Source organism: Vombatus ursinus, unplaced genomic scaffold, assembly GCF_900497805.2.
Source record: "Vombatus ursinus unplaced genomic scaffold, bare-nosed wombat genome assembly UNPS02014799.1, whole genome shotgun sequence".
Lineage (NCBI taxonomy): Eukaryota > Metazoa > Chordata > Mammalia > Diprotodontia > Vombatidae > Vombatus > Vombatus ursinus.
In genome coordinates, this window is record NW_020954577.1 from 31,213,879 (window position 1) to 31,232,249 (window position 18,371).

The 18,371-nt window shown below is 37.1% G+C and overlaps 1 protein-coding gene across 2 annotated transcripts in view; it reads right to left on the minus strand.

Annotated features, from left to right (window-relative positions):
• TBC1D5 (TBC1 domain family member 5) overlaps window positions 1–18,371 on the minus strand; it is a 421,860-nt gene that overhangs the window by 128,673 nt on the left and 274,816 nt on the right. For both annotated transcript variants that reach the window (XM_027872233.1, XM_027872232.1), the window contains one exon: window positions 6,919–7,061. In XM_027872233.1, coding sequence (XP_027728034.1) covers window positions 6,919–7,061 — 143 coding nt within the window. The remainder of the gene's footprint in view (window positions 1–6,918; window positions 7,062–18,371) is intronic.

Here is an 18,371-nt window from a genome sequence, read left to right on the forward strand (position 1 = left end):
AGATGGAGGGTCTTGTTTGAGGACTGGCCAAAAGGCCAATATCACTGGAATGCAGAGTATATGGGGGGGTAGGAAGAAGAAAGGAGACTCCAGGTAGGAGGGGGAGGTTATGGAGGGCTCAGGTGCATAACAAATGTTGGGATGGAAGGGTACTGAAATAATGTTGCACTTTAAATCATTTTAACCAGGGAAGGCTTTCAAAACTCGAGTGATACAAACTGTTTAAAAAGATTAAAGATTCTATCCTATATCTATTTTTCCATTGGAAAAAGATCTCATTAAATTATACAGTCTTCCAAAGGGAAAAGAGGGAAAATGTTAAGCAGCTACGTTAGTCTCCATCTAATAAAATATCCAGGAGATGTGAACTAGGGTTAAGAAAAGGTCTGGCCCTAAGAGAAATCGATTATTACTTTAAAGCAAGAGCATATGATAGCTAGAGCTGATTTCTCAAAGAAAGGATAGCAGTAACCTACATAGTTAAAAAATATGTTTGTCATAAAGAACTTGGACCATATGAAGCGATGGGTCAGTAATTTTCTGTGTGAAGCTGAACCTGTATGAGTCACAAATCCTGATTTCATTCTTCAGTTATAATGCATGTCCAAGGTAAAACCACCTTCACTTCATGACTAAAATGTTAAGGATTGAACTGGGAGAAAAATGCGAAACATTAGACAATAGTATACACAGAGAACAGGATTTTAAAGAGAACTGTAAGCTATAAACTAGCTTAAAGGATGTTTAAATTGTAAGGTTCCTCCTTATATCTTCCATGTAAAAGATCACAGGAAAGAGAAAACAACATGGCAACTCTGCCCAGAAGAGGAAGAGTCAAATTAATTGTGCTATGTCAAAGGACTAGGTTACCCAAACCAGCGAGAGATAGAAAACTAAATAGCAGTATCACTAATGAATATTTATACAAAAATTAATTAAAAATATTAATAAAAGGCTACAGTTTCAATATCTTTTAAAAATTAATCATGTTGACTGAATTTTATTTATACTGGAAAATAAGGCTGATTCACCATTAGGAAAACTATCACCATGATTATGTGAATCAAAATTATGTTATTATATCAACAAACATGGTAAAGCCTCTGAGAAAATAGATATTTTAAAAAACTTTAACAAAGCAAAGGAATAAAAGAACCTTCCCTATATGAACAAAAGGATCTATCTATAATCAAGAGCTAGCATTAGATATGAAAGAGTACTTTATTTTCTTAATAAGACAACAGGTGAAGTAAGCATGCCTAATGTCTTTATTATGATTTGACAAAGTGCTGGAAATGCTAACAATAGCAAGAAGATAATAAAAAGAAGATGAGAACAGGGAAAGAGAAGAAGAAAAAATGGAATGAGACAATAAGTTTAGTAAACAGGATAGACAGCAAATCTATGAAAATCATCATCTTTTTTTTTAACTTTATTAACAAACTTCAGGAGGAAGAGAAATTCCATATATTTTTAATAAATCAAATATCTTGGAGTTAACCAACCAATTACAAAGCAACTTTTATACAAAAAAGCCCAAAGTAATTGGAGAAATATTGAGTGTTCATAACTGGACTGTGCCAATAAAGTAAAAATGATGTTACTAAAATTACTCTCAAGATTATTGCTACTTTGAATCCACTTACCAAAGGGATACTTTATAGAGTAAGATAAAATTTAAAAATTCTTAGAGAAGTCAGGAATTTCAAGGGGAATGGTGAAAAAAAATTAAAAAGGAGGCTAGGAGCTATCATATTTAAAATCTATTACAAAAATGTAATTAATAAAACTATTTGGCACTGGAAAAAATTAGGAAATATTTTTGAATTAGTTGAATAGACTATATGAACTAGACTGAGAAACAAACAGGTAGAGAATTTTGAACTTAACTATTATTTGGAAAAAGGAGCCTTTTGGGGGGAAAGAACTGTGAAAATTCAAAATCAATATGACAGAAAATAATTTTAAAACACCATCTTTTACCACATATCATGATAAATTCCAAATGGATCAACAACCAAAATATAAGAAGTTCTGCCAGGAAAAAAAATAGAGGAAACAGAAGGTTGAAATTTTAGCAATTATGGGTAGAAGACAGAGCTCTAATCTGGAAAATGGGTTATAAGATATTATAAAAGGTAAAATAAAGAACTCTAAAACCTTTTACATAAATAAGTGCAACTGTAATCAGAAGAAAAAATATATTCTAGGAAGAATATCTTTATATCAAATATCTCCGATAACAATCTGATATCTAAAATTCAAAGAAAACAACAAAGAGCAAGAAGATTAAGGGCCACTCCTTAATAAAAAAAGCAGTCAAAAAAAAAAAAGAACAAAGGATTAGGTAGAATTTATGACTTGATTAGGTGAGGTTTCCCTGTAAAAGTCAAATAAAATTCAGTTAGCAATTGAAATGAATTTATTTTTGACAGACTGACTTGATGTTGAACATGCTCTTAACAAGAAAATGAAGGAACAGAAACAGAAATCTTAGTGTAGGCCATACAGACAATGGTAGAAAGATAGACCTTCAGCGTAGCTCCAGGCTCAAGACAAAATTTAAAATCGATAAGCAAACAATAAGAATATATCTATATATCTATAGATCAAAGCATGAATGGAAATGGGTGAGAAGACTTCAGTATAAAGCAGTACAAGCTGAAAGTGCTCTAGAAGGTCAAATGATATGACGAGGAATGAGTAAATCTGACAAGTAAGAAACTCCTGCATTTACCAAAAGAGAAGTGTGAAAAAGTGGGTGTGAAAAATAAAATAGACAATCTATCATTCCTAACTAATTTGATAAATTGTTAAAGTAATTCTTTGTCTTACAGTATTTTAGTTTTTGTATCTAAATAGTGAAATAGAAGTATACATATAACATAATATGCTACTGAAAAATGTCAAAAAAAAGAAAAATATCATTCCATGTGCAAGATGTACAATTTAAAATATTAACTGTAATCAGAGAAAGTGTCTTTGAAAAATCCACACACCTAAAAGTGTACCTGTGATAATTTTAGCACTATGGGGATAACATTATTATTATGACTGCTGTGGACATAGGCATTTTCTGTAGAATCTGGCCTCCTAATAACTGTCAGCTTACTTTCTTAATAGATTTTAGGCTTCAAGAAGGCTGAAATAATGTCATCTAGAATTGTTCTTTTCCTTTTCTTTGCACTAGGTGGTATAGACATATAAATGTTTAAGGTTGTTTTAATAATGAGTCCAACAAAGAACTTATGATTATAATCCAGATATTGCCCAAGATTTAGAAAAGCAAATATTTTTCATAGGTTTATATAAAATAATTGAAATAAATATATTTTTTTACCAGCAAAAAGGCACCAAAAAAAGCATTATATTGAGAATCAGGATACGTGGGTTTGAATCCTGGCTGTGATTTTGCGGATATCAATGAACATTTTTGAGTTTGTTTTCTCAACTGTAAAATATGGCAGGAAGATGATAAAGGTCAATAGTCCATGGTTCCATTATTTTAATGTTAGGGGAACGTGGAATCACAAAATGCTTTCATGTTTACAAAGTGGAATTGTCGTCACTGTCCTATGAGGTAATTAGCTCAAGCATCAGAATCCTCATTTTACAGACATGCACACAGCTCACCATTTCACAATGATTCAAACGTTTTTCCTCCAGCTCATTTAAAAAACTTTCATGGCCTTTTTCATTCAACCATTTTTTGGTAAACTAAACTAAAACACTCTCTATATATTCTTTTTATCCCTTTTATTAACTTATGTGCTCTATAAGTCTCCAGGAGAAATTTTCTTCTTAGTCCTCTATAAAACTCTGAATTAAAAATATATTTCATGGAAATTTAAGGTGATTAAAGTTTTCCTATTTCTGTCTGAAAAAAGGAAGGCAGGTCAGAAATGATTGGTGGCAAATGTATTTAAAACATTGCCTTGTGTTTTTTCCCTCAGTGGTCACCTGAATTAAATGATGAAACATGAAAATTATAAGATGATTCAGGGTAACGTACTGTAAAGATTCTTTTTAAAATAAATTTACTCAGTACAAAGAACATGAGGCTTTCATTGGGATTTCTGTGTTTTTACTCCAATATCCTGATTCTATTTGTCTATAATTATTTTATAAGACTGGGTAGTTTGAAGCTGACTGAAGTAATATGGACACTGACGGTGCCTACTGAAAGTTGAAGAATTTTTGGTCCTTTTTTGTTATTCCCAAATACTTGGTCTGGATACTACCTTCCACCCCTCCAACTGACTGACCTCTACATGACAGTCTTCATGAGTCTTTGCCACTTAAAAAATTCACCTGGTGATTGTGAAGTCTCCTAAAATATTCTTATTCTGACATGTTTATGGGGAATAATCATGTCTCATATTAAAAAAATTCACACACACATCTGATATGCAAAGATATTCACTCAATATTATCTTTATCACTAGTCTTGCAAGCTGTCCTCAGCTCCCCCAATGCAACAGATCTGATGAGACTGCTGGTCAGAAGATTCTTGTCAACAAATCTCGGGGTTACACAATCCAGTTGTCCAAAGAGGTGGATTTCCAAGCAATTGTGGATATTCTAACCTATGATGTTAAATTAATATTACTATTTCATCTACCTGAATACTATGTAATTATTACCCCTTGAAAATATAGCTATAACTTCTAGGAAAACTGAAAAAGAAAAATCAAGTCTGTAACTGATCCAGGATGATTCAGAAAATTCACAGGGGAATAGGTTTATAAATGAAGTTCCTGAATTCTATGTGACTCCATCTGCTGAAAGATGGTGACCTCCTTTACTATTACGTTCAAATGAGTTGTATTTGAAGATGAGAACTAAAATTTTATAAAGTTAAAGCTCTCGAGGTGAAAGGGAAATCTGTGGCTATCTGGTCTAACTCAAATTCTGACATGGAGGAATCTGAGGCAGGATTTGAATCTAGCTCCTCTGGCTGCTGCTTCTCTGGCTCCAGAGCACCTGGAGAAAATGAAAGGCAGCAGCATCCAGAGAGAAGGCCTTGGCTTCCACTCTAAACCTGGCATTTCCCGTGCGGCCTTTAGCAATACTGTAAAACGAGGAGGTGAAGAACATGTCCTCGGATGGTCCTTCCACCTGATCTCAGTGGTTTAATAGCAGCAGTATAATTGCAGCAATCGTTCAACAGGGAAGCAGGGCATTTGCATTCTGGTTCTGTCACTAATGGGCCATGTGACTTTAGAAAAACCATGTAAAATCACTGAGTATATTTTTCTCTTATTCAAAAATAGGGGAACGGACCAGAAAATCCCTCAAATTCCTTCCAGTTTCAAATCTCAGCAATTCTATGATCAACGAACTATTCAGGAACTTATTATTTCAACTGGAATATAAATTAATAAAACAAAGAACAGTCACAGGCCATAAAGTCAGTCAACTAATTAAAAGCAACAGTTATGAGGTTTATAATTAAGAAAGGACAAAGAAAGAAAATATTTGTCAAAGGTTTCCAAAATTTTGAATAAATTTCAGTAGCAATTTGATTCATTAAGATTTGTGAAAATAATAACCAGCAGTAAGTCACTTACTGAAAAAAGACTCATGGACATTAATTGCTTTCTTTTTTTGTATTTCACAAGAATATATATTTTTAAAATGAGAGATAGGTTTACATTGAATATCCTAAGACCTGTGACTTTACAGATATTTTCTGTTATCCCTTTGTTCTTTGGTAAGTTTTGCCTGACAAATAAGAATTCTAGGATGAACTTTTTACTTAGTCTGACAAAACTTGAATTAGTTAAACTTCAAAGACCAATACACACTTTATTTGCATGAAGAATGTGCTGTTCTGTGGACTTTAAAAAAAAATCAAAATTCATTTAAATAAATTTTTTAAGAATGAAATAGATTTAACTTGAATTTTTAATGGATATTAGTATTCTTTAAACAGTCAATATTGGAAATTTTTACTTTTAGCCTGGACCTCTGATTTCTTTGGTGCTGCTACCAATTCAGATCAGCTACTGTTGTGCATCTTATGAGGGGGCATGGGGAAATTCAGTACTAGCCCAGGATCACAGGGTAAGTATGTGTCATAAGCAGAACATGCATTTCAGTCTTCTTAAATCAAAGGTCTGATCTTCCTTTGCCCAAGCAATCTATCTTTCTAGCACTAGAGAATCTCCCAAGAAATTGGACGATTTTTACTGGAGTTTTTTCTCCCCTTACAGCCTTCTATTTCTTGATTTCCTCAAGAAATTATCTTTTGTTAATTCTTATCAATATGTTTTCCCTCTAATCTCATTTTGTGAGTGATTATTATTACTAGAAAGAAAACAACCCCTTTGGGGGAAATTTTAAGTATACTTGGAAACTGTTTCAGGTAAAAGACTGACAAGATTGCTCAATATAGGATACATGGATTTCCTGTCAATCAAAGACTACAAAAGGTTAACTTGGGAGATGGGTAGGGTCACATTCTCCTACCACGATGGGAATATACTGTGTTGAACAATAACAGAAAGAAAGGCACGCCTTGGTGCCTGGAATTCTCATTGTTAAAAAGTCAGTGTTATAAACAGTTTTCCAGCTTTGTAGAAGATACTCCTTATTTGTCAGAAGGTGGAGCTCTGTACATGTCTGTATTACTCTCTTTTGTGTATGTGATCCAATGCTCTCTGTAACGAGCAGGGCTAAACCAGAGGTTGTATTCTCTAGAAACCTGGCTCAGAAAATATTCAAAAATCTCTCAAAACACTACCTACTGCAATACACACACGCTGGCTAATAAAAATTATGTTTAGTATGTTCAGCTAAAATTCCAATCAATTGTTGATCACACAATTTTAAGCATATGTAAGTCACTTTTAAAGGCAGAGAACGTTTTTCAAAAAAAGCAGAATAACTAGTGCAGATGAGGTAATTTATACTCACATGCATCTCGAATATATAGTAACATAGCTACAAAAACATAGTCCACTAAGCCCAGATTGATGCTGTCTGCAAATAAAGCATCCCAGACAACCAGAAGATCCTGAAGAGGAAATTCTCGTCCAAAAAGCAGTCGGACCCATCGCCTGAAAATAAAACAAACAAACAAAAAAATCCTCAGAAAATCTTAATTACAAGAGCAATACAGAGAATTTGTAGATGTAATGTGATAAAGGAAAAAATGCTATCGAGTTAACAGAATAAAAAACGTAGAGTATACTTTAATGAGAACACATTTTAAGTTTTAAGCTTTCAAATTAATTTTGTGATTCCAGAGATAGGCCCTAATTTTTAAATTTTATTAGTATGTGCTGAACAAATAGCTCCAAAAATACAAAACAGAGAAGGGAGGAGGGAGTGAAATATCATATTCAGTGTAAATAAATGTGTAAGAAAAATTAAACGATCTAGCAGAACACTTTAATCTTTTATCTGATTTGCCTCATATGATTCTGAAAGCTGAAATTCATATGAAGTATATTCCTCTTTTAATTGAAGATATATGACATACAATACTCCTGGATTCTTATTTTGTAAAGCAGACTAAAATCCTTTCTTATACAATTACATTCTGGTCTTACAGAAGAAAATTGGCTTTCTTATAGAATCATATACCTTTCAAATTTAAAACGTCTATTTTTTAGGTAAATAGGAATAAATGCCTGCTTTTGTTAGCATCCAATATAGATTTATTTTCAAATATAGCCATATCATTCATTCACTTTCATCCAATAAGGATCTATTAAGCACCTAGCAATCAATCAATCCACAAACAAGTATTAAATGGCTACTATGTCCCAGACCCTATGTTACACGCTGACGATACAAAGACAAAAAAAAAAAAAAAGTACGAGTCCATCTCCTCAGAGACCATGCACTGTATTGGGGGAGGCATAACAACTCCATAGAATATCAAATGCAAAATATCGATAAAGTGACATCGTGGGGAGGCTCCAGCTTCCTGGGATGGTATGGCACGGTATCAGCACCCCGAGCAAGTGACGGATTCTCTCAGGGTAGGTAAGGACAAGGGCAATTTAGGCAGTGATGAGCAATCCAGTATTATGTGAGAGGACCAGCAAGTAGGATGGTTCAGTTGGAATGAGATGTTTGTAAAGGGAAAGGGTACAACACACTGGAAAAGGTGAACTGTGGAGACTGTGAAGGACCTCAAACAGAGGACTTTCTTGGAGAGCTTCTGGAACAGGGAAGTGGCATGGCCAGGCCTGTATGCTAGGAATAACATGTTGCCAGCTATGTACGTGGAAGATAAAATGGAGACAGAAGAGGCTGAAGGGTTGGGGACTAAGGAGGATTCACCCGCAGTGGTCCAGGTAGGATGCAGTGGGGGGCCTCAGTAACAATAGGTGGCTGATGCCAGAAAGCAATTTGGAACTATGCCCCATGGCTATTAATCTGTACATATGCGCACTTTGATCCAGCATAGATACGACCACTGTGTCTATACCCCAAAGAGATCAAAGAAGGAAGAAAAGGACTCATAGATACAAAAATATTTATAGTAGATCTCTCTGTGGTGGCAAAGAACTAGAAACTGAAAGAGACCATAATCATCAATCGGGAATGGCTAAACAAGTTATAGTATATGAATGTGATGGAATACTACTGTGCTATAAGAAATGATAAAGGGGATGCTTTCAGAAAAACTTAGGAAGACTTAAACGAACTGATGCAGAGTTAAGTGAGCAGAACAAGCGGAAAGAAACAACAAAGACAAACAACTCTGAAAAACTTAGGAATTCTGATCAGTACAATTTCCAACCATGATTCCAGAGGGCTCTTGATGAAGCCTGCTATTTGCCTCTAGAGGGAGAGAGTGGTGAAGCACTCAGTACAGATTGAGACTTTTTTTTTTTAATATGTCCAATGTAGGAATATAATTTCCTTGACTATACATGTTGGTAAAAGAGTTTCCCCCCGCCGCAATCCTGGGGTAGGGGAGAAAAGAAGGAGAGAAGGTAGACCTTTGTTGACTAGAAAATAAAATTTAATTTTAAAAAAGAAAAAAAAAGAATATGTAGCCAGGTACGTGAATAGAAAGGGTAGAATGCAAAATATATCGCAAAGGTAGAGTTGACAAAATTTGTCAACTTACTGAAATATGAGGGGTAAGGAAGAGGGAAGAGTTGAGGCTAGACAGCTAGATAAGGCATTTATTAAGTGCTTACCATGTGCCAAGCGCTGAGCTAAGCGCTGGGAATAAAAACAGAAGCAAGCAAGACAGTTCTTGCTTTCAAGAAGCTGACATTGTAACAGGGGAAGGCAACAAATAGAAGGGGATGGTGGTGGTGGTGAATACATTGTGGGGACGTGGTGTAGAAATGTCTTGAAAGTGCAGTGGAGGCCTGGATTTGAACAAGATAAAGCCAACGTGGGCCCATCAGAGCCTAGTTGGTTCCAGGGCAAAGTCCAAGGTTTGCTGGGTAGGAGGTTGAAATGATGGACAGAGCAGGGATGGCAAAGCATGCAAATGGCCTGAAAGTTCAGCAGATGACTGCATCCAGGTAAGGTAAGGCCAAAGCTGGACTGTCAGAATCCAGGGTAGCTCCAGAGGTAGAATCCAAGGTTTTGGTGGGAAGGAGGTGATGGTCTGAGTGGACTGCTCAATTTCAAACCTGGGTGGCTAGAAGGGTGGTAGTGCCCTCAATAAAAAAGGGAAGTAGGAAAAAGGGAGGAGGGTTTGGGGAAAAAGTAACAAGTTACGTTTGGGACATGGATAGTTTGATACGTCTATAGAGAGATATTAAAACTAGGAGAGAGTATTAACAATCTAATTATTTGGTGCTAACCTCTCTTCTGACTTGAAGTCTCTGATCACCAAATGCTTAATGGGCATCTTGAACTGGATGTCCTACAGACACCTTAAACTCAATATATCCAAAATACAACTCATTATCTTCACCCCCGCCTCCAACCCTCCCTTCTTCCCAATTTCTCTCTTGCCACAGAGGGCACCACCATCCTCCCAATCACTGAAGCTTGATGTCATCCTTCACTCCTCACCTGCACTCACCCCACATACGCTGTCTCACTACCTTTGTGACATCTCTCCCATATATCTCCTCTCTGCTCATACAGTTGCCCGCCTGGTACAGGTCCTTATCACCTCATGGCTAGACTACTGCACCAGTTTTCTGACTGGTGTCCCCCCAACTCCTATCCACCCCCCATTGCTGTCAAAGTGCCAGTCTGACCCTGCTGCTTCCCTACTCGATAAACTTTGGTGGCTCCCCATGACTTCCAAGAACATACACAAAATCCTGTTTGGTTCTTAAAGACCTTCACAGCCTGCTTTCTTCCTCCTTTCCCAGGCTTCTTATGCTCTCTTCTCCAACATGTGCCCTTCAATCCAGATGCATGGGTCTATTTGCTGTTCCTTGCCCACGACATTCCATCCCCCAAACTTTCCTGGTTGTTCCCCAAGCCTCCAATGCTTTCCCTCTCATCTCTGCCTCTGGATTCCTTCTGGACTCAGCTCAGAGGACACTTCCTTCAGGAGGCCTTTTCTGAGACCCCTACTGCTAGGGCCTTCCTTCCAAGATTACCTTCCCTCTGCTCACCATATTGTACATACGCATGAATTTGCAGGATGCTTTCCCATTTGAGTATGGACTCTTTGAGGACAGAGACCACGTTTTTGCCTTTCTTCTTATCTCCAGCTCTTAAAAGAACGCCTGGTGCTTAATAAATACTTGGTAATTACTGATGTTGCAGAGAGGTAAAGAAGGATTAAGTAATGAGAAAAGGTCACTGGAGTTAAGGTGATGGTGAGGCTGAAAGCCAAATGGCAAGGGGCTGAGAAGTAAGTGGGAGATAGGAAAGTGAAGCCATGAGTGTAGACAGCTTTTTTTCCAGGAGTCTGGCCAAGAATGGGAGGACATAGGATAGTAACCTGAGAAGGTAGGAAGATGAAGTGAAAGTTTTTAAAATAGGGGAGATCTGGGTATGTTTGTAGGTAAAAGAGGAGTTAGTTGATAAGGAGATTAAAAATTGGAGAGAAAGAGGGGAAGCTCCTGGAGAAGTTAGGAGGGGATAGGATTAAGGGCACAAGTAGAGGGGCTGGTATTTACAATGAGAGTGGCCATTTCTTCCTCTAAAATTGGATCAAAGAAAAAGAGAATAAAGATGATACTGAGGGGATTTGTAATACTGTACTGAGTTGGGAAGATGGAGCTTGTAACAGAGGGATAACTATCCTTATGGATGGCCTCAATATAACATTATATAATTAATAATTAAACTTTAGCTTCAGAGAAGGCATACTCATTGTCATCAAAGTTCTCAAGGCATAGGTGTCCTCTAACATGGTAAAGGATGGTTACTGCTTTTGACGGTACATGTCCACGTAGCCCAAGACTACTGAGCAGGTGTGTTTCACACAACTATACCTGTATTTTAAACAGTGTCATTGCTAATTCATCCATTTGTTTCCATAATTGGCAAGAAAATTAAAATCATATAACTAACTTTACAAAACATGGCAAAGCGTAGAATAGGGAAGACATAAGATGAGGCAGAAAAAGTCCTGACTGTGAACTCGGAGAACTGGATTCGCATTCCAGAACTGCCATGTCTCAGCTCTCTGTCCTTGGCTAGGTGATCTTGACCAAGATGCTTAACCTCTATGAACTTAACCCACTTAATGCAGCTATACAACAGAGAAACACATCTACTAATTACTTACCATGGATGCAGTGAGAATCAATTAAGATAGTGTGAACTTACTTTACAAACTATTATTGAGGGAGCTTGGTGCAATGGAATAAAGGCTTGGTTTGGGTTCAAATCCCTGGTCTGCCACTTAACACTTTTGTGATCTTGGGGAGGTCATGTAACATTTCTGTGATTCAGTTTCCTCATATGCAAAATTAAGAGGTTAGACTCAATGGTTTCTAGGGTCATTTACAACTCTAAATGTGTGATTCTATGCATGATATAAATGTCAGGTATAATAATAATTATCATCAACCCTTTTGTTATAAATCTCATCAATTTAACAATGACTCTTCAGTATCATAATTTTACTAAACAAAGAAAATCATTCACGTTTTCAGAAAAATATAAAGAAAAAACACTTGATCCCATTATTGAAATAGCCTCATATTCTTTACAATTTTAAAAATCACCTTTCAATAACCGAGATATTTTTATACTTTGACTCCAAATGAGGTAAGACTAGAAGTAATGAGATTAATTTCTCATGATGATTTTGGCAGCTGGAGGAGAATGAAAGTAGTGGGATCAGTTTGAAGGCTTTTAGCAGGTTTTCAGAGTAAGAGGTAATGAAGACCAGAACTAAGGTGGTGAGTCTATGAATGGACCATACATTGTAGAGGCAGAATTAACAAGATTTCCAGGTGACTGGACATGGGGGAAGAATGAGAATGAAGAGCTGAAGACGGCTTTGAGATTGCAGATCTGAGTGACTAGAAAGATGGTCACGTCCTGAACAGAAACAGTGACATCAGAAAAACGGGCAGGTCTGGAAGAGAAGATGTTTAGAGTTGGGGAACCATTTTATACATCATGAAATCACAGATTTTGAGCTCAAAGGGACCGTAGAGATCATGGAGTCCAATCTCCTCATTTTACATATGAGGAAACAGAGCCCAGAGAAGGGAAGAGATTTGTACCCTTCAGAACCCTGCAAGTTGTAGACGCTGAACAGTATTAACTGAATTGAAATAATCATTTAATTGGTGGCCACATCATATTATTTATTTACACTAAGCTTAGGCAATTAAAGAAAATAACCTTTATTTTGAAGAAGTCTGCATTCTACTTGAGAGAATGAAGGAGACTTACGTTACACTGCAAAGTATAATGCTTTTTTTTAAAAAACTAAATTAAAAAAAAGTATGTTAGGGGACTTAAATAAACAGTATCTTCCTAAAGGTCGTCTCACCATGTCATTCCCCTACTCTATAAACTCCTGTGACTCAGTACAACCTCCAGGATCAAATATAAAATCCCGTTTGGCATTCAAAGCCCTTCATATCAAAGCTCTCCTCTTTCCAGTTTTCTTATACCTTATATCCCACTATGTACTCTGCGATCCAGTGACATTGGCCTCCTTGCTATTCCTTAAACAAGGATACTCTATCTCCCAACTGGGCAATTTCACAGCTGTCCATCATCCCTGGAATACTCTCCCTCTTCATCTCTAACTCCCAGCTAAAATTCTGCTTCCAACCTTCTACAGGAAGTCTTTCCAAATCTCCTCTTCATCGAGTACCTTTACTCTGTTGATTATTCCCCCTTCATTTCACATATAGCTTCTTTGTACATAGCTGATTGTATGTCATCTTGAGCTTCTTGAGAGCTTCTTGAGAGCAGGGATGACTGTTTTTGCCTTCCTTTGTGTGCCCAGTGCTCGGCAACAGTGCTGGTACATAGCAGGTATTTAATAAATGCTTACTGACTGACTGCCTCTTCTAGTCAAAGAATCAGAATTTTAGAATGCCAAGGCACTTCAGATGAGGAGAGTGGCCCAAAGAAATCAAATGACTTGCTGAAGCTCCCACTGCCTGTTCTTTGGCAGAACTGGGATCAGAGTTGTTTTCCAAGGAGAGGACAGTGTCCTCTTGATCAAACCAAGACTGCCTTTTCATCACATTCACCCTGTCCAGCCACAACCTGCATTCTCTGTTTCTGTGGCTGGGTGGGGTGTGTGTGTAGGACTTTGCATTTATTCCTATCAAATTTCATCCCTTTCCATTCAAGTTCTTTAACTTTCCAGCAAGTTGAGTGAGTGGAGGGGGCCCAGCGTTTGGAGGCCCAGTGTTTGGAGGCCCGGTGTCTTGGAGGCCTAGTGTTTGGAGACCTGGTGTTTTGGAGGCCTGGTGTTTAGAGGCCCAATGTTTTGGAGGCCTGGTGTTTGGAGGCTCAGTATTTTGGAGGCTCTCCATATTCAGGAAATAAAGACTACAGCTAGTTTTCCATTGGAAAGGCTTTGAGTCCAGCTCAACAGGAACCCTGTTGATAACATGAAATAATCTGTTAAATCTAGGGTACATAATCTTACTTCACGTTGTCTAGATTCCTTGAAACACTATCTCCAAATCCACATAGAGTTTGACTATTTAGAGCAACTCTACATTTTGTCTATATCATTTTCTGTGCATATTTATACACTACTCAATGACTGTACATAATTTGCTTTATTTCTATAGATTTTATTTTCCAAATTAGATTTCTGAACTCCTTGAAAGCTAGGATCACATCCTTTATTATATATAAGGACCCCTCAAAATTCTGGTCAAGTGCTCTGTACATAGCAAGTACTCATTTTTTGGTTTGTTTATGAACTCTTAACTGTCTAGAGTCCGGGAGCAAAAGGGTAAATCCTTTGGAAATGCCAGAACTGATTTTACGCATCGTACTTCAAAATAACTCAGCATAATATAGTGGAACAGGCACTGGGCTTGGAGGCCTGGGTTCAAATCCTGGCCCTGATTTTTACTAGCTGAGTTACCAAGGACAAGTCAGTGAACCTGAGACTCAGATTCTTTGTCTGTAAACTGTAAAACGTTTAAGGAGAGAATTCATGGAAAACTTTAAAACGTTATATAAATCTGAGCTGATTTTAAAACTAAAAACTTAAAGACTTATTATAAGTTCTTGCATACTCTACTTTATATTTCATGTAAAGCAAAAATTCTTGGTAAATTATTAGTCATTTCTACAGAAAAGTTTATTCTCTTGAAGAAAGGAATATCATTTCTTCTCTTGTCATAAAAATTAGGAATATTAAGGCAAAATTCCCAGATTGCAAGAGAATTATAGCATCACTAACAGAAACAACAAGGTTGCTACCAATAAAATAATAAATTCTTTTCCAGTTGGAATTATTTTTTAAATAAACACAATTTTCTTTCCTACTCTGCAATTTCTTCATAGAGCTAATAATCCAAGAAAAGATTCCATTCTCTATGGAATGAATTACAGAAAGGAGTTATTTCAGTGCTTTTGCGTTCATAGAAAGGAAAACTTACTTTAAGGAGTGAAGTTATATGTAGGAGTTTAGTCCTACAATTAACAAGCTTTTATTGCAGTTAAAAATATTTAGTGAGAGTTTAAGTTACACTTAATGATAGCATTAAACCCTTTTCTTTCTAGATAGCTGTGGTTTAATTATTGCTCTATACTATTAATCTTGCTTTACATCTGTTACACCTGCAGACTGTAATGCTCATAACAGTGTACATTTTATCACTCATGATAATACAATAATTCATATTTTACCAGACCTACTTAGTAATTAAAATCTGCACAAACAAAAAGACCATCAGAGGTTTTAAAGCAATAATAAACCATCCAAGGATAGTACTATTTCCATGCCTATCACTATCTAAGATTTTTCTAAAATTAAACTGTAATGCTCAGGGAATCAGTAACTGCTGGATGATGTTACCGGTTACTGAATGTCCTAAAGAAAGACCAACAGAAATCAGTTTTTATTAATCAATTAATGAGTAATCAGTTTGCATGAGGTCTAAATAACTCAGTCCAATTTAGCAAAGCACTGTCGAGATGGTGGGGATACAAAGATGAGAAACAGCCACAGTCCCTGCCCTTGAGGAGCCTGGACTCTACTAGGGGAGATAGAATATACCAACCAATTAATAGGATTCAAGGTAGAATATGTTAGGGCTAAAAAATGCTATAAAAAACGAGACCAGGAAAGATCACTTTCAGCTGGCAAGATCAGGGAAGGTTAATGGAATTGGCACTGAGCTAGGCTTTAAAGGAAGAAAATTATTTCAATGGGTAGAAATGCATGGGGAATATATTCCAGTCATTGGGGAAAACCTGGACAAATGAATGGAAGCAAGAGACTCTGATGGAATCGGAGATTAGTCTAATTTGGTTGGAAGTTGGAGTGCATGAAAGGGGAGTGTGGAATAAGGTTAGAAAAGGCAGTAAGTCAAGTCATGGCAGGTCTCAAAGGCCACGCTGTGCACTGAGATGTGTACCTGTCAATTTATTCATTCAGTTAACCCTTCCAGGCTCTAAGTTAGGCATTTGGAGTGTGAGTTCCTTTCCTGAAGGAGGAGTTGGATGGATGGGCTAACATGTCACAGGATTTGCACAGATGAAGGTGGAAGAAGAGTGCACACTGGAGGTTTCTATATACAGAAGTGATTTGGTCAGACCTGTGCCTGAGGCAAGGATGCAAGGGAAGCCTATTGATAGGCTATGACAACAGTCAGATGAGGGGAGATGAAAGCCCAAATTAGGGTGGTAGGAAATATTCTGCTTTGGTAATCTTCTGTGTTTCAAAAATAAAAACATGAAATGATGCAGTTTAAATTTTACTGGATATATGTTTGATTCCTTCTTTTTATTCCTACTCCAATAAGCTATGGGTGTGACAGAAAAGATATGGCAGGAAAGTAATGGAGGAGTTGTCACCAAGCACAGTGCAACATAACAGATCATGCAAAGACCAAAGTATCTTAATGTTTGATCAATGCCCAATGAACTTAATTTTGTGTCCCTCGTTATTGTTCCCATGCAATTTTTAAAGCAAATGAACTAAATTTTAAATACTCTACCGTCTCAATACCAGGGAATAAAACCTACTGTCTGTCAAAATTGTGCTATCAGCACCATGGAGAATGCAAGGTGCACAGAATGAAGGCTATGGTGTCTCATGGCCTTCTTGGCAGGAGCCCTGTGCCTCTCACACTGGATTGTTTTGTATTCAGCTCTCTTGAAATTCTCCCTTTTAGTGATCCCTCTGTGGAAATATTCTAAAAATTAAATATAATTAAATATTACAGTCATTGTAATCAGGGTCACAAAGTGTTCCTATATTTAGTTCCAGCTGCTCTGGAGAGAAAAGGCAGGGTATAGAGAAACCAAAATAAATTATTTTGTTCCAATTTCACATTTATTATTAATCTCAAGGCTCTTCAAAATATAAGCTTCTGGAAGATGTTTAACCTCTTTGATATATCTTCCCCACTCTCCCCCCATTTTCAGCTAATTATTTCCATTAGGTCCTTTTAAAACCACTCATGTCCCGGATCCTGTGGAGAATGATATGAATTCCTTAAACTCATCAGATTGTCTCAAAAGGAAATATTCCAAATGTTAAGTTCGTTACTGTTTTTAAAATAGTTTTTTCCCCTAAGTCGATAACTAACAGTCTTGTGATTTGAACTCTAGTTGTGTGTTGTTTTGTTTTTTTTTTTGGGGGGGGGGGGTGAATGCACAAAACTAATTTGATTTTGTACGGTATTAGGAATGCTAAAAATGCATCTTTGTTTTGGGAGCAATTTGCTGTTTACTTAAGAGGGCAATATCTGTTTATTAAGGAAGCCTTCTTATTCAAAAAAAAAGAAAAAAAAAGATTCTAATAATTATCACCCATTCTTGCTGCAATGAATCCTCTTTGGCAAGTGTCTGAAACTGCTTTGGTAGAATAACTGTCATACTCCTTCTATGGAAAGAGTCTGCATGGGAAGTCTGGCCTTGGATGCCCATTTTCCTGTAGATATTTAAGAAACTTAAAATAAAATCTGTGGTGGGAGATCATTGTTAAAGGCCCCCGATTGTTTCTAAATACTGTAATTCCTGGACATTATAACTCCTACGCTCTTTGGTGTCTGTGAATTCTGGGAGGTTGGTGATTTGTAAATTGCTGAGCATATTATTAACGGATCATCATTAAAAATGTACAGTTCAATAATCTAAGGATGGGTGATTATATCAGTGTGGGTGCTCCTTCCTCTGACATGGGTCAGAGGAAGGAGTACAGTTCTAATGAGATGTGGCTGAAAAATTCATCATCCGGTAGCCAGCCTTCTGGTGATAATCTGGGCTGGCCTTTGTCTAGCCTTCTTAGCCTAGATCCCAGAGACTGTAGGCTCTCCTGATTGGCCAGTTTCTCTGGGAATAGCCAAGTGAGCCTGTTTACTCCTTCGTTCCTCTCTGGGCTCTGCTCCTGAAGCTCTACTCTGCTCCCACTGGCTTCCTTCTCCTACCCCTCCCCACTCCCTTCTAGTTTCCTTTGATGTGTCATCTTTCCCCATTAGAATATAAGCTCCTTGAGGGCAGGAACTATCTTTATTTTTGCTAGTACTTGTAATCCCAGGGCTAAGTACAGTATCTGGCACAAAGTAAGTACTTAATAAATGCTTAGTGACTTGACCTATTGACACTGGACTCTTTGTTGTCCCTCACACAGAACATCTTCCCGCTCTGCGCTTTTACTGGCTGTCCCTCATGCCTGGAACTCTATCCCTCATCTATACCTCTGGTCTCCTTTCAAGGCTCAACTGAAGTCCCACTTCTGCAAGAAGCTTTTCCTGGTCCCTCTTAATACTGGTGCTTTCCCTCTGTTGATCACCTCCAATTTATCCTACGTC